The sequence below is a fragment of the Schistocerca piceifrons genome, chromosome X (genome assembly GCF_021461385.2).
Source record: "Schistocerca piceifrons isolate TAMUIC-IGC-003096 chromosome X, iqSchPice1.1, whole genome shotgun sequence".
Taxonomy (NCBI): Eukaryota; Metazoa; Arthropoda; class Insecta; order Orthoptera; family Acrididae; genus Schistocerca; species Schistocerca piceifrons.
In genome coordinates, this window is record NC_060149.1 from 311,580,165 (window position 1) to 311,593,762 (window position 13,598).

General features: G+C 43.8%; 1 protein-coding gene across 2 annotated transcripts in view; it reads left to right on the top strand.

Moving 5' to 3' along the window:
• LOC124721667 (dnaJ homolog subfamily B member 9-like) overlaps positions 1-13,598 on the top strand; it is a 53,593-nt gene that overhangs the window by 2,833 nt on the left and 37,162 nt on the right. For both annotated transcript variants that reach the window (XM_047246742.1, XM_047246741.1), the window contains exons 2-3: positions 2,631-2,876; positions 3,029-3,264. In XM_047246742.1, coding sequence (XP_047102698.1) covers positions 2,648-2,876; positions 3,029-3,264 — 465 coding nt within the window. In that variant the 5' untranslated portion in view covers positions 2,631-2,647. The remainder of the gene's footprint in view (positions 1-2,630; positions 2,877-3,028; positions 3,265-13,598) is intronic.

Below are 13,598 nucleotides of genomic sequence, written 5' to 3' on the forward strand. Positions count from 1 at the left end.
GAAACTTTTAATGATATTTCTAGACAGGAGGTGGTAATGCATGAAGAAGGATATCAGAAGTTGACAAAGACAGCTAATGTTTAGTATTATTTTAACACTATTAAGCTTGTAAAATACTCAGTTGTTCTCTGTGCTGAGTGACTATTGTTTTTCTGAGGCCTCAGCAAGATCCATAGCTTAGTTTTTTATGCTTAAGTGCTGCACATTTATTAGATTATTAAGCAAAAGCAATTTATTTTCCTTTCTGCTGAAATTACTAATTGCAAAAGCAAGTGAGAGACCACATTCAAAAATATTTTTATTGTGAAACTGTCACCAGGACACAATGATTTTAAGAAGACATTGCTTGCTCTTACCATTGAAAATGGAATGTAATACCTTTCTTTTTCTACAATTAGTTTGGTAATGTTCTGATTTTATTATTTTGCATAATGTTAATAAACATACAGTATGTGTCCTTACCGTCATAGTATTAATTTGCGTGTGTGTGTGTGTGTGTGTGGGGGGGGGGGGGGGGTTTAGAGAAGCTCCAAACAAGCTGTTTTTTGCACTTTTTATTCTGTCTCTTTATGGTATAATAATAACTAAAACTCTCTGTGACTATGTATAGAAGAAGTCAATCACGATGTGCTGTTAGGTTCTGGTGTGTAGATTGTTGATTAATTTGCAATCTTGTACTGGTCAGTTCCACCTAGCGTTACTGTACATCGGGCCTTATACGTGCTGTAATAATGTTGTGATATGTGATACCATATGTGTGTAAACTGAAGTAGAACAGAACACTGACAATATTTATGTGCTTCCATTTTTGATATGTAGGTTGGGGGAACAGCTGATATGTAATTTGCAACATGAAAGTTGGGTTGTGATTTGGCAAAGCCAATGAATGTGATGTCATAGTAATAATTATGATACTTGTTATATTGCAAAATTGATTTCCATGAGTTCTTTAAATTTTTATTTTTATTTATTCTTTTCTGCTGTTACGCATCGGAGAAGATGAGTGCCATTTTTAAGTTATGTACTTCTATAGAGAATTGTCTACACAACATAGAAACTATTGTCATGAATGGTTAATTTATTTTCTGCCAATAGAAATTAACTATGCAAAACAGGGTTAAGAAGTGTGGAGTTGTGTGAACAATGCGAGCTTTAGGTATATTCTTTGAAGTGTACTGTCATGTGTCATGTAGATGGCATCTGGGATATTTTGGTTAGTATGTTTCATCTGTAAATGTTGCTCATGGTTTTTTTGTTTATATGGTAGTATGCCAGTTAGTTTTTGTGGATTGTGGCTTATGTCACATTGTTCACTATATAGGTTTGTAGGAGATAGTGATCCATTGAAGGGAACAAGTTCTTGGAATGTTGTCTAGTGGACCTGTGTGGACTCTTTTTGAAGTCGAGGTGGCAGACTGGCATCTTGGTTAAATTGGAAGGTGACAAAGTATGAGTTGGCAAACCCAACAAAAGTTTCACAACAAAGAACTGTCTTTGTTAAACAATATTTATCTGTGTTGTAGTCAAAGAGCAAGGCTGGAAGACGACAATCTGGTTGCAAGTTGTTGGAGCCAATGAATTTGTTAAGACAGTCCTTTCTTTTTAATACACCTTGTACATTCCAAAGTTACATTTACATTCTTGATGAAAATTGCTATGTTTCCCATTGTGATCTGATATATTCAAGCTTTTAATATGTTTGGAGGCATTAATAGGAAAGCCGTACCCATCCAGAACCCTCTATTCCTATGAGGTCCCATTAATTTTCATTTTGTTAATGCTTTATGTTAGTAATATCATCCATTGCATGTATTTCAGCCATGATAATTGCGTTGTTTGTCGAAAGAAGCAGTATCACATTGTTAACTAATCTAGAGACGTGCAACAAATTGCATAAGCAATATTCTTGACTGAAGAGAGGTGTTACGTTTTTGAAAACTTAATTACAAAAAGTATATGAAATTAGTGTGGGGATACTCAAATAGTCAACTGGATGCTGATGGGGGGGATAAAAATATTTGCCTTGTAAGTACTGATGCATTTTGAAACCTAACATCTCATTATGCTGCTGTTATTTTATTAATCAAATCCTAAGCATGAGTGAGAAATGGCACATTCATCTCAAAAGAAAAAGTAAATATGTTATATATGAAAAGGAAAGTAATAATAATGAGAACAGCCCTCTTAAAAACTGCTGTAAACTGTAGTAAGGTAAAAGCTCACAGACTGTAGATACTTCTTTAGATTCTTACTTCTGCAATTAGCAGTACACAGTCAGATAACAGGTTGACCAGATGGCTCTTGTGTTATGTATCCCTGAGTTTATAAAATGCTAACACAGGCACTGAGAAAAACCTCTGGTATGGTGCATGATACATTAGTAGATTTGAGAAATATATGCACATCCTTATGTCTTTAATTTTGTGGTATATTGTTATATCCATTCATATAATGAGTTCCAATTAATATATGAATTTAAATAAATAAAGTTATTGAAAATAAATAAGTAACTATTACTCTTATCATTAAACACTGCATTAGAAAATGCATTACTGTAAGTCTTAAGAGATGTTTGTGAATAATTTAGAATAATTTGAGCCCAGTTATTAATTTTTGTTTGCAATTTACAGTGCTCTGCTTCTTAAACATGAAGTCTGAGAAGATTTTGCTGTATTTTACACTAGCCTCGTTCGTACATTTTGCCTTAATAGCACCAATTACAGCAAAAGAGAGAGATTACTATGAAGTCCTTGGTGTCCAGAGGACTGCTTCAGACAGAGAGATAAAAAAAGCATTCCGAAAACTTGCAATTAAGTATCATCCTGATAAAAACAAAGAGAAGGGTGCTGAAGCAAAATTTCAAGAAATTGCACAAGGTTTGTTTTAATGAAGTAAAGTTTTTGACTAATTTCAGCTATAACAGTCAATAAAATGTATGTTGCTGTAATATGCTATATCATGTTGTTACTGTATTTATTTAAATGCCAGAGGATGCCTAAAATAAATTAGATATTGTTCTTTTTTACAGCTTATGAAGTTCTCTCTGACCCAGATAAGAGACGAAAGTATGACCAGTTTGGAAGTGCAGCATTTGCAAGTGCTGGTGCCGGTGGTGGTGGTGGAGGTGGTGCACACCATTTCAATTTTGATGACTTATTCCAAAGTGACTTTGGGAGACATACATTTAATTTCAATCCTCATTCACATATGTTTCATCATGAGCAGCCACACAACTTCTTTAGCTTCGATGACTTATGGGAAGAGGTATAGTTTCCTGTTACAATGATTCTAAATTAGATATAAAGTGTAATTTATCGTGTAGCTGTGCAGCAAGTGTCAATTAGATTTAGTAGTTTGAAAATAGTACTGGCTGGACAATGACACCTTTATTTTGGCAGCTATGACTGAAACAGTCCCATTAACTGCTTACCGGTACATATAATGCAAATTTTAAAATGTGCAACAAAATTCAAAATTATCAACTTGTTATTCAAAGGTCGCTAAGTTTTCCCCACAATGTACAAGGTAGAGCAGTGGTTAGGACCCTGGACCAGGAGTCACTGGGTTTAATGAATAACCCAACCATCTCGGTTTTATGTTTTCTGTAGTAGTTTCCCAAATTCACTTTAGGTGAACGCTGGGACAGATCCTTCAAAACTGTTTCGGCCAAATCTCTTCTCCACCTTGCCTATCTGAACTAGAAATCCAGTTGAAGTTTACTTGACACTAGCAAGATATTAAACATCAAAGTTATTTATTTCTAGTCTTCACCCTCCTCCCCCTCTTTTGACCATTTCAGTCCCACTTAGAAATAAAGGTCTTTTGATGGGGGTAATGCAGGGAAGTTTCCCAAAGTGGCGCACAGTCCACCTAGTGTGTGACTCTATCTGAAGCATCTTGTGTGTGTGTGTGTAAAATTAAATACACACAGTGTACATTGGTAGCCAGTCTTTGTGACAGGGTCATCAGGTACCTGCACAGTCAAAACGCAAGACAACACACGGAAATGTTTGTACCAGAGTTGAAAACTGCCCATGCATGCCAAGGAATGTGTGCCTGTCAAGTCTGTGGCATGGGTCCTCCAGATAGCTGCTGTTGCAGTTAGGTGGCACTCATAGGGAGAACTAAAGCTTGGAGTGGGTGGCTGTGTAATGGATTATCTGCAATAAAGATGATTAACTTTCTCATGCTGATGGTTGCAAGACCTCGGCAGGCTCCCGAAGAGAACAGATCATTTCAATGGAGAAATGTGTGACCCAAGACTTTTCCTTCCCTGGCTATGGCATGGGTGGAAATCTGATTCAATACCTAGTTTGTACCTCAACTCAGTCTTTTTTTGTCACACACCCATTGATTTTTAATCACAAATCTGGTGCTTATTTAATCACAAATCCCTTGACTTTTTTTAATGAACATTTTGACAAACACTTCTTGGGAGCTAACCTCAGTTAGCAAAATGTGAAACTACCCTATCCAGATTAAAAGGGTGACCCCTACTCAGTCTCGGGCATTACTATTCTGTGAGAATCTTTGGTACTACTATCACCATCTGTCCTCAGAAAAGTCTCAAGGTCGTCTACACTATAATTTTCCATCATGATTTCACATTGCAAACAGATAAAGAACTGCATGCAAATTTGGAACAATGAGGTGTCCACAAGATAAGAAGCAGGCAATGGAGCTGTTATTTTTGCTTATCTATGTTACTCAAAAAGATAAAATTAATGATTCACCTCTTCCGTTTAAAGTTCTGAGTTCTATGTCTATAGCAAGCATAAAGACATCCAAATCTCCTTGAACATTGGGCCTTGGTCATTGTCTAAATGGCATCTATCTGTGAGGGGGACAGGATCCTCTCCACCCCTCTGTTTCTACTGCAACCAGATTGCTGACCACAACTCCAGACTCCAGACTCCTATCAGAAGAGATTCCAACTTGACCTTTCCAACCCGATACCTCCAGCACCCCCCCCCCCCCCCCCCAAATCCCATCTCCAATCAGAGACAAAACTCTGTAAGGAGAATAAAAATAAAGAGGACAGAATACAAGAAAGAAGTCTGAAGATCTGGTGGATCCAGCAGCACTAGACCCCCACCCTCCACAAATGATATTGAAATTACACATGTCAATATTGTTTCTATTTAATGTGTGGTGGTGAGCAGAGGCCAAAATGTGACCTGTCATCTTGAATCCTTCCCACCTCACCTGGGCACACACACAGCCATCATTCAGCAGAACTGTAGCGGTTATTTTCACCACCTAGTGTAACTTGAAAAGCTGCTATCATTTTATGCAACAATATGTGTTGCCTTTCAGGAAACTTTGTTCCCTGAAATGTATCCTCAACCCTATGTATTTGCCACATCTATTTAAAAAACAGAGTTGGCCCTGAATGAGCATTAGATGGTGTCTCTACATTGGGCCTTCCTAACATTCTTTCTGATCAGTACTGCATTAGATACTGTGGCTGTTCACATAGGGACAACTATCTCTTGGAGTTCCCTCCCTGCAGGTGTGGAGGTTAGAACAGGCTCGAGGTATTCCTGCCTGTTGTAAGAGGTGACTAAAAGGAGTCTCACACGTTTCAGCCTTTATTTGATGGTCCCCTGTCAGGTTTGACCTCTATCTTTCTAAATTTTCCCGAAGAGCGAGCCAGTTGGGGAAGGACGCCTTAAATGGTGCATCGTGTCATCGTCCATTGAGATCTTTAGCCCACTTTCTCATAGTCGCATTGCAGTTCCGCTCATTCTCCATCTCTTGCGCAAGGACACCTTCCTGGGTGCATTTTCCACCATGCACTATGCAGTGTCGCTTTCTGTGCCAACGATGACCATGGACTTATTAGCACCTCATATCCAGCACTGTAGCCAGTCCGTTGAGGTGGGGCCACCATGTATCCTGTTGGTTGTAGCCCCCTGACAACACAGGGATTGCTCTGTTGATACATTCACCGTTAACTCCTCATGTGTGCCATGGAGTAGATGCCCATCTCCCTGGTGCATTGGGACTCCTGGCAATGGCCATCCTGCCAGGTGGCCCTTGCTGAGGCTGGGTGGCACCCGTGGGGATGGCACCTGGTCAGAGTGGGTGACATCAGGCCGGATGACACATCATGAAGCATAGTACGTCATCTCTTGCTGGTGGTCCACCGCCAACAGTCTCTAAGCGGGCAAAGTCTAACTTCAGTGCTAAGAAATATGACCCCAAATTGTTCCCCTCCCTGGCCACACCGCGGGAGGAATACCAGGTTAAGGATGGCAGTGAAGCTTATTCGCCCCAGTACCTCATATGTACGAGAGTTGATGGGGAATTTGTCATGTCCATGAAGCCTCAGTTTTTTGTGGGTCATTTGGAGGACAAGTTGGGGAGGTGGAGGGCTTGTCCAAAATGCGCTCTCTGGCAGTCTTGATAAAAACAGCATCCTCTGCCCAGTCGTGGGCATTATTCGCTTGTGACAAGCGGGGGGGGGGGGGGAGGGAATGTTTCTGTAACCATCATGCCCCGTAAGAGCTTAAATATGATCCAGGGTATTATATTCCACCAGGACCTTCTTTTGCAGTCTGATGATGAGCTGCATACAAATTTAGACTGGCGAGGTGTTCATTTCATGCGGAGCGTCCATCAGGGTCTGAAGGATAATCTGGTTGCCACCGGTGCCTTCATCTTGGCCTTTGAGGGTGACACATCGCTCGAGAAGGTCAAGGTTGTGACGTCAACCCATACATCCCTCCCCTGATGCGGTGTTTTAAGTGCTGGAAGGTCGGCCATGTCTTCCCACTGTACTTCCAGCGCCACATTTTGAGATTCTGGATGTCCGTCACATCCTCCTACTACATGTGCCCCGCCTCCCATCTGTGTCAACTGTGGAGAGCACCATTTTCCTTGCTCACCAGACTGCAGGATTTCACAGAAAGAGAGGAAATTCGTGGAATATAGGCCCCTGGACTGACTGACATACACTGAGGCTAAGAGGAAATATGAGCACCTGCATCCTGTGGCTATGACCTCCTCTTATGCCGTTGCTATGAGAACAGGTGTCACCCCGTCAGTTCCTCGCATTCCTATCGCCTCTCAGAACCAGAAGACTACACCTGCCTGGGGGGGGAGGGGGGGGGGGGGCACTTCCCTCCCTGTTGCTCCCACACCACCTACTTCTGGAGCAACACACATGCTGCCCCTCCCCCTCCCTCCCAACCATCAGGGATATCAGTCACCACTTCTGAGTCGGAAAAGCATAGGTCTTCTTCGGCTCCTCTCGCTAGAAATGGGTCCCTTGGGTCACTCCCTTACCAGGTTTCTGCTAGTGGAAAAGATGACACCCATCAGTGGCTGAAGAGCTCAAAAGCAGCTAGTTCTAGGGCTTCACGCTCATCCTCAATTCCAGAGACTGAATCATTGAAGTCCTCCCAGCCAGAGAAACCCAAGGAGCAGCGAGAGAAATCCAAAAAGGAGGTGCCCAAGACCAAGGGAATTGCAGTGGCACCCACACCACCACTACCGACGAGCTCTGCGTCTGTAGATGGGTTGGAGATTCTGGCGCCCGCTGAGGACTTACATCTCGCCGGACCCTCACACACAATGGATATAGACTGCTCAGGCAAAAAGTTGGTGACAGCTGGTGACCCTGAGGCATAAACTGCCTCATAGAATGTTCCATGCCTTTCCAGTCTCACGATGACGTCATCCTCTAGTGGAATTGTGGTGGTTTTTTCCCACCGCTTGGCTGAGCTATGGCAACTTTTAAGCTTTACACCCGCTTTCTGCATTGCCCTCCAGGAAACCTGATTCCTGGCAATGTGGACCCCTGACCTCCGCAGCTATAAGGGATACTACAGGAACTGTAGTGACTGTAATTAAGTGTCAGGTGGAGTTTGCGTTTATGTCCTAAACTCAGTCTGTAGTGAACCTGTGCTCCTTCAAACCCCTCTTGAAGCTGTCGCTGTCAGAATGATGACGACGCAATGTGTATCTTCCTCTAGATTGTGCAATATCCCCCGAATGTATTAACTGCACTGATTGATCAACTCCCTAAACCTTTCCTGCTTTGGGAGATTTTAACCCTCATAAACCCCTGTAGGGTGGCACCATGCTTAATGGCCGAGGCAGAGATGTCGAAACTTTACTGTCTCAGTTCGACCTCTGCCTCTTAAATACTGGAGCCACCACACATTTCAGTGTGGCTCATGGTATTTACTCGGCCATTGATTTATCAATTTGCAGCCCAGGACTTCTCCCATCTATACACCGGAGAGCACATGACAACCTGTGTGGTAGCGACCACTTCCCAATCTTCCTGTCACTCCCCTAGCGTCAGGCCCATGGACGCCTGCCCAGATGGACTTTAAACAAGGCGGACTGGGAAACTTTCACCTCTGCTGTCACCATTGAATCTCCCCCAGATGGTAACATCGATGTGATGGTTGAGCAGGTGACTACAACAGTCATTTCTGTGGCAGAAAACGCAATCCCTTGCTCTTTAGGGTGCCCCCGGCGAGAGGCAGTCCCTTAATGATCTCCGGAAGTTGCTGAAGCAATTGAGGAACGTCGGCAAGCTCTCCAGCGGCATAAGCAGCACCCTTTCCTGGAGCACCTCATAGCCTTTAAACAGCTCTGTGCTCGCATTCGCCAACTTATCAAACAACGGAAGCAGGAATGTTGGGAGATATATGTCTCAACCATATGTCACCTTCCCAAGTCTGGGAAAAGATGAAACGTGTTTTTGGGTACCAGACCCCAACAGGTGTTGCCGGTGTTAACATAAATCGCATGTTATCTACTGATGCGAACACGATTGCCGAGCACTTTCCTGAGCACTATGCTTGAGCCTCTGCATCAGAGAATTAACCCCCAGCCTTTCGCACTCTCAAACGGTGGCTGGAAGGGAAAGTCCTCTCATTCACTACATGCCACAGTGAATCCTATAAAGCCCCATTTACAGAGTGGGAGCTTCTCAGTTCTCAGTGCCCTTGCACAGCTCCTGGGCCAGATCGGATCCACAGTCGTATGATCAAACATTTTTCATCTGGCTACAAGCGACATCTAGTCATAATCTTCAACCAGATCTGGCGCGATGGCGTCTTTCCATCCCAATGGCAGGAAAGCACCATCGTTCCGGTGCTCAACCCGGTAAAAACCCACTTGATGTAGATAGCTATCGTCCCATCAGCCTCGCCGACATTCTTTGTAAGCTGCTAGAATGTATGGTGTGTCAGCTGTTGGGTTGGGTCTTGGAGTCACGTGGCCTACTGGCTCCAAGTCAGGGCGGCTTCCGCCAGGGTCATTCTACCACTGATAGTCTTGTCCCCCTCGAGTCTGCCATCCGAACAGCCTTTTCCAGATGCCAACACCTGGTTACCATCTTTTTTTATTTATGAAAAGTGTATGAAACCACCATGCGACATCATATCCTTGCCACATCATACGAGTGGGGTCTCCGAGGCCGCGCCCGATTTTTATCCAAAATTTCCTATTGCTTGGTACTTCCTGTGTCCAAGTTGGTGCCTCCCATATTCCCCCCCCCCCTCCCCCCCATATCCAGGAGAATAGGGTCCTGCAGATCTCTGTATTGAGTGTTTCTATTTTCAGTGGCCATTAATGGTCTAGCAGCAGCTGTAGGGCCATCCATCTCACCTTCTCTGTATGCAGATGACTGCTGCATCTCGTAGCACTCCACCAGTACTGGTGTTGCTGAGCGGCGTGTACAGGGAGCCATCCACAAGGCACAGTCTTGGGCTCTAGCCCACAGTTTCCAGTTTTTGGCCGCAAAGTCGTGTGTTATGATGCACTTCTGTCGGTGTCATACCATTCATCCAGAATCAGAATTTTACCTTAATGACAATCCACTCACTGTAATGGAGACATATTGATTCTTTGGAGTGGTTTTCGATGCATACCTGATTGGCTTTGTTTCCTCACCTTCATCAGCTTAAGCAGAAGTGCTGGCAGCACCTCAATACCTTCCACTGACAGAGCAACACCAACTGGGGTGCAGATCGCTCTACACTGCTGCAGCTCTGCAGAGCCCTTGTTCAATCCCACCTTGACTGTGGGGGTCTGATTTATGGCTCGGTGGCGCCATCAGCATTGTGTTTATTTGACCCAGTGCACCACTGTGGCGTTCACCTAGCGACAGGAGCTTTTAAGATGAGTCCAGTGACCAGCACCCTTGGGGAGGCCGGAGTCCTTCCAGTGCAGGTTAGGCATGCACAACTGCTGGCCAGTTATGTTGCACATGTTCGTAGTTCTCCTGCATGTCCAAATGATCGTCTCCTTTTCCCACCCACGGTAGTCCATCTCCCGCATCGGCGGCCCAGGTCAGGGCTTCCAATTGCAGCCCGTGTACGATCCATTCTTTCCGAACTGGAGTCCTTGTCTTTACCACCAATACTTGAGGTCCATTCACGTACACCTCCATGGTGTACGCCTAGACCATGGCTTTGCCTGCACCTTTCACATGGCCCTAAGGACTTGATTAACCCTGCGGCTCTTCGCTGCCACTTCCTCTCGATTCTTGACATGTACCGAGGCCACGAAGTGGTTTACACCGATGGCTCTATGGCTGATGCTCACGTCGGGTTCACGTATGTCAGTGGAGGGCATATTGAACAGCATTCCTTGCCTGATGGCTGTAGTGTTTTCACTGCAAGCTGATGTCTATATCCCGTGCTCTTGAGCACATCCATTCATGCCCTGGCAAGTTGTTTCTTCTCTGTACTGACTCCTTGAGCAGCCTACAGGCTATCGACCAGGGCTACCCTCATCATCTTTTGGTAGTAACCATCCAGGAGTCCATCTATGCCCTGGAAAACAGTCCAGTCATTCAGTGGTGTTTGCCGTGACCCCAGGTCACGTCGGAATCGCAGGCAACAAACTTGCTGACAGGCTGGCCAAACAGGCTACGCGAAAACCGCTTATGGAGATCGCCATCTCTGCAACTGACCTCCGTTCAGTACTATGCTGCAAGTTTTTGCGGCTTTGGGAGATAAAATGGCATAACCTCAGCATGGACAACAAACTGAGTGCCATTAAGGAGACTACAAATGTGTGGCAGTCCTCCATGCAGGCCTCTCGCAGGGACTCTGTGGTTCTCTGCCAGCTCCGCGTTGGCCAGCTTAGGTGGCACACGGCTACCTCCTGCGCCATGATGACCCACCTCAGCTGGCTGGTGTGGCCGTGTGGTTCTAGGCGCTTCAGTCTGGAACTGCGAGACCGCTACGGTCGCAGGTTCAAATCCTGCCTTGAGCATGGATGTGTGTGATGTCCTTAGGTTAGTTAGGTTTAAGTAGTTCTAAGTTCTAGGGGACTGATGACCTCAGATGTTAATTCCCATAGTGCTCAGGGCCATTTGAACACATCTCAGTGTTGGTGCGGCGCCTAACTGACATTGGCCCATATCTTGGTGAGCTGTCCTTTTTTGGCTGCCCTGCGACGGACGCTTCAGTTAGCGGACTCGTTGGCATTAATTTTAGCTGACAGCACCTCATCGGCTAATTTAGTTTTACATTTTATACGTGACAGTAAGTTTTATCATTTTATATCAGTTTTAGTGCATGTCCTCTGTCCCTGTGTGTTCTCCATTCTAATGCTGTTAGGGTGGATGTTTTAATGGGTCACAAAGTGACTGGCTTTTCCTTTTTATTCTCATGGTCGGCCAGCCACAATCATCTGCTCTCTTGTTTTTACCCCTTCCACCTGATTCTTGCTTCTCTCTGTGGTTTCCTTTTCCTGTTTTGTCTGTGGTAGTGTTGCTTGTCCTTCTGTCGTTCTTCTGGTTCTTCCTTTCTCCTATTATTGTGCTGTATGTCTCCTTTCATTCCTTCTCTCCCTTGTGTAATTATTTTAAAAGGAACAAGGGACCGATGACCTCACAGTTTGGTCCCCAGCTGTCAGGGCTGCAGTCTTCGTGCCTCGGCCCGCTAGTTCTTCCATTTTCTCTGAATATCTCTGTGTTGCCGCCTGTCAGCAGGTGGTGTCACTTTGACATCACCAGAGGCCCTGAAGGACACTGAAAGAATCTGAGCAGATGATGCAATTAAAAAGCCCATGTCTCCAGATGTAATGTGTGGCCTGATACAGGGTGAAGAGCTATGCTATAAATACTGAGTAGTATTCTGGAAGCTGATACCAAAAATCATCAGTTCAGTTTAAGTGGTGCTCCCCCATCACTTTGTGCTCATTGCCTTCAACCTTTGACGGTCTGCCATTTCATGACAGAATGCCCTTTTTTGTAACCACTTACATTCTCATTTATGTTTGCCATCTGAGTTATCAGCCATTTTGGCGAATGAAGCGTGAGATGTTGACCGCATTTTATTTTTTATGCATCATAGCAATATGGCAAAGGACATTTAATCTTTAGTTCAGGGCCCTTTCTCAAAGTCCCTTTTTCTATCTGTCTTTCCTTCCGTCGATTGGGCATAACATGTAGTTGCTTTTAACTTTTTTTTTTCTTCATGTTCTGTGATTCTGACGTGGGTATGTATGATGCTAGTTATTTTTACATCCTAATACAAAACAAAACAAACAAAACATAAGGACAACTATTCATTTTACTCTCTTTATTGTTTACCTTTCCCCCCAGATTGGGCGCAACCATATTAATATATTTAACGCTATACATCAGTTACATCTATCTTTCCTCCTCCTTGGATATTTAAATGCCCACAACCCATTGTGGGGTGGTGTTAGGACATCTGACTAGGCTATCTAATGCAACAAGTAATCATGGATCTTGATTTATGTTTACTGAGTGATGCCACTCCAACTCATTCTAGTGTGGCACATGGAACATATTCTCTCAGTGTGTAGCTCCAGCCTCCAGTCAAGCCAACTGATGTTACACAATGACATCTAAGATACTGATCATTTCCAGATTGTCATGTCCCTTCTACAGCATTAACCAGCTAAGTGCACACAATGATAGGCCCTCAAAAAAAAAAGCTAATTGCCATGCTGTCAACACCACAATACTATCCAGTGCTACTCAACAAGGAAATGTCAACAATGTACTACACAATAAAACTACCACAACATTAATAGTAGCAGTGTTGTCTCGAATGCTTTGGAAACAAGTCACACATCAAATTACCAAGACAATATAAGGTTGCAGGCAGGCACTTCAATGACATATGCACTGTCTGCCAATGGGAAGCCGTATTGTCTTTAAAAAGCTCTGTGCTCAGCTACACTACTCCATCAAACATCAGAAAAAATGTTGGGAAAGTTATGTTGCTACCATTCAGACCCATACTACTTCTTCATGGGTATGGGCCAAGTTACAGTGTATCTACAACTGCCAGCTAGCAACCAGCATTCCTGATAACCTTCTGCAGCACAATGTTCATACTGTCCGTACTATTATTGCTGAACACCACGCACACCTTGCTATAGAGTCCAAGTCCAAACCATGACCTCTCAGCCTTCTGTGTACAAAAGATACGAGGGCTATCCACAAAGTACATTACGTTTTGGAATTAAAAATAAATAAAGTATTGGAATTATTTTTTAGTATATACAGATGAAAGCCACACTTAAATACTACTTTTCTACATAGTTGCCATTTAAATTAAGGCACTTATCGTAGCGATGGACGAGCTTGG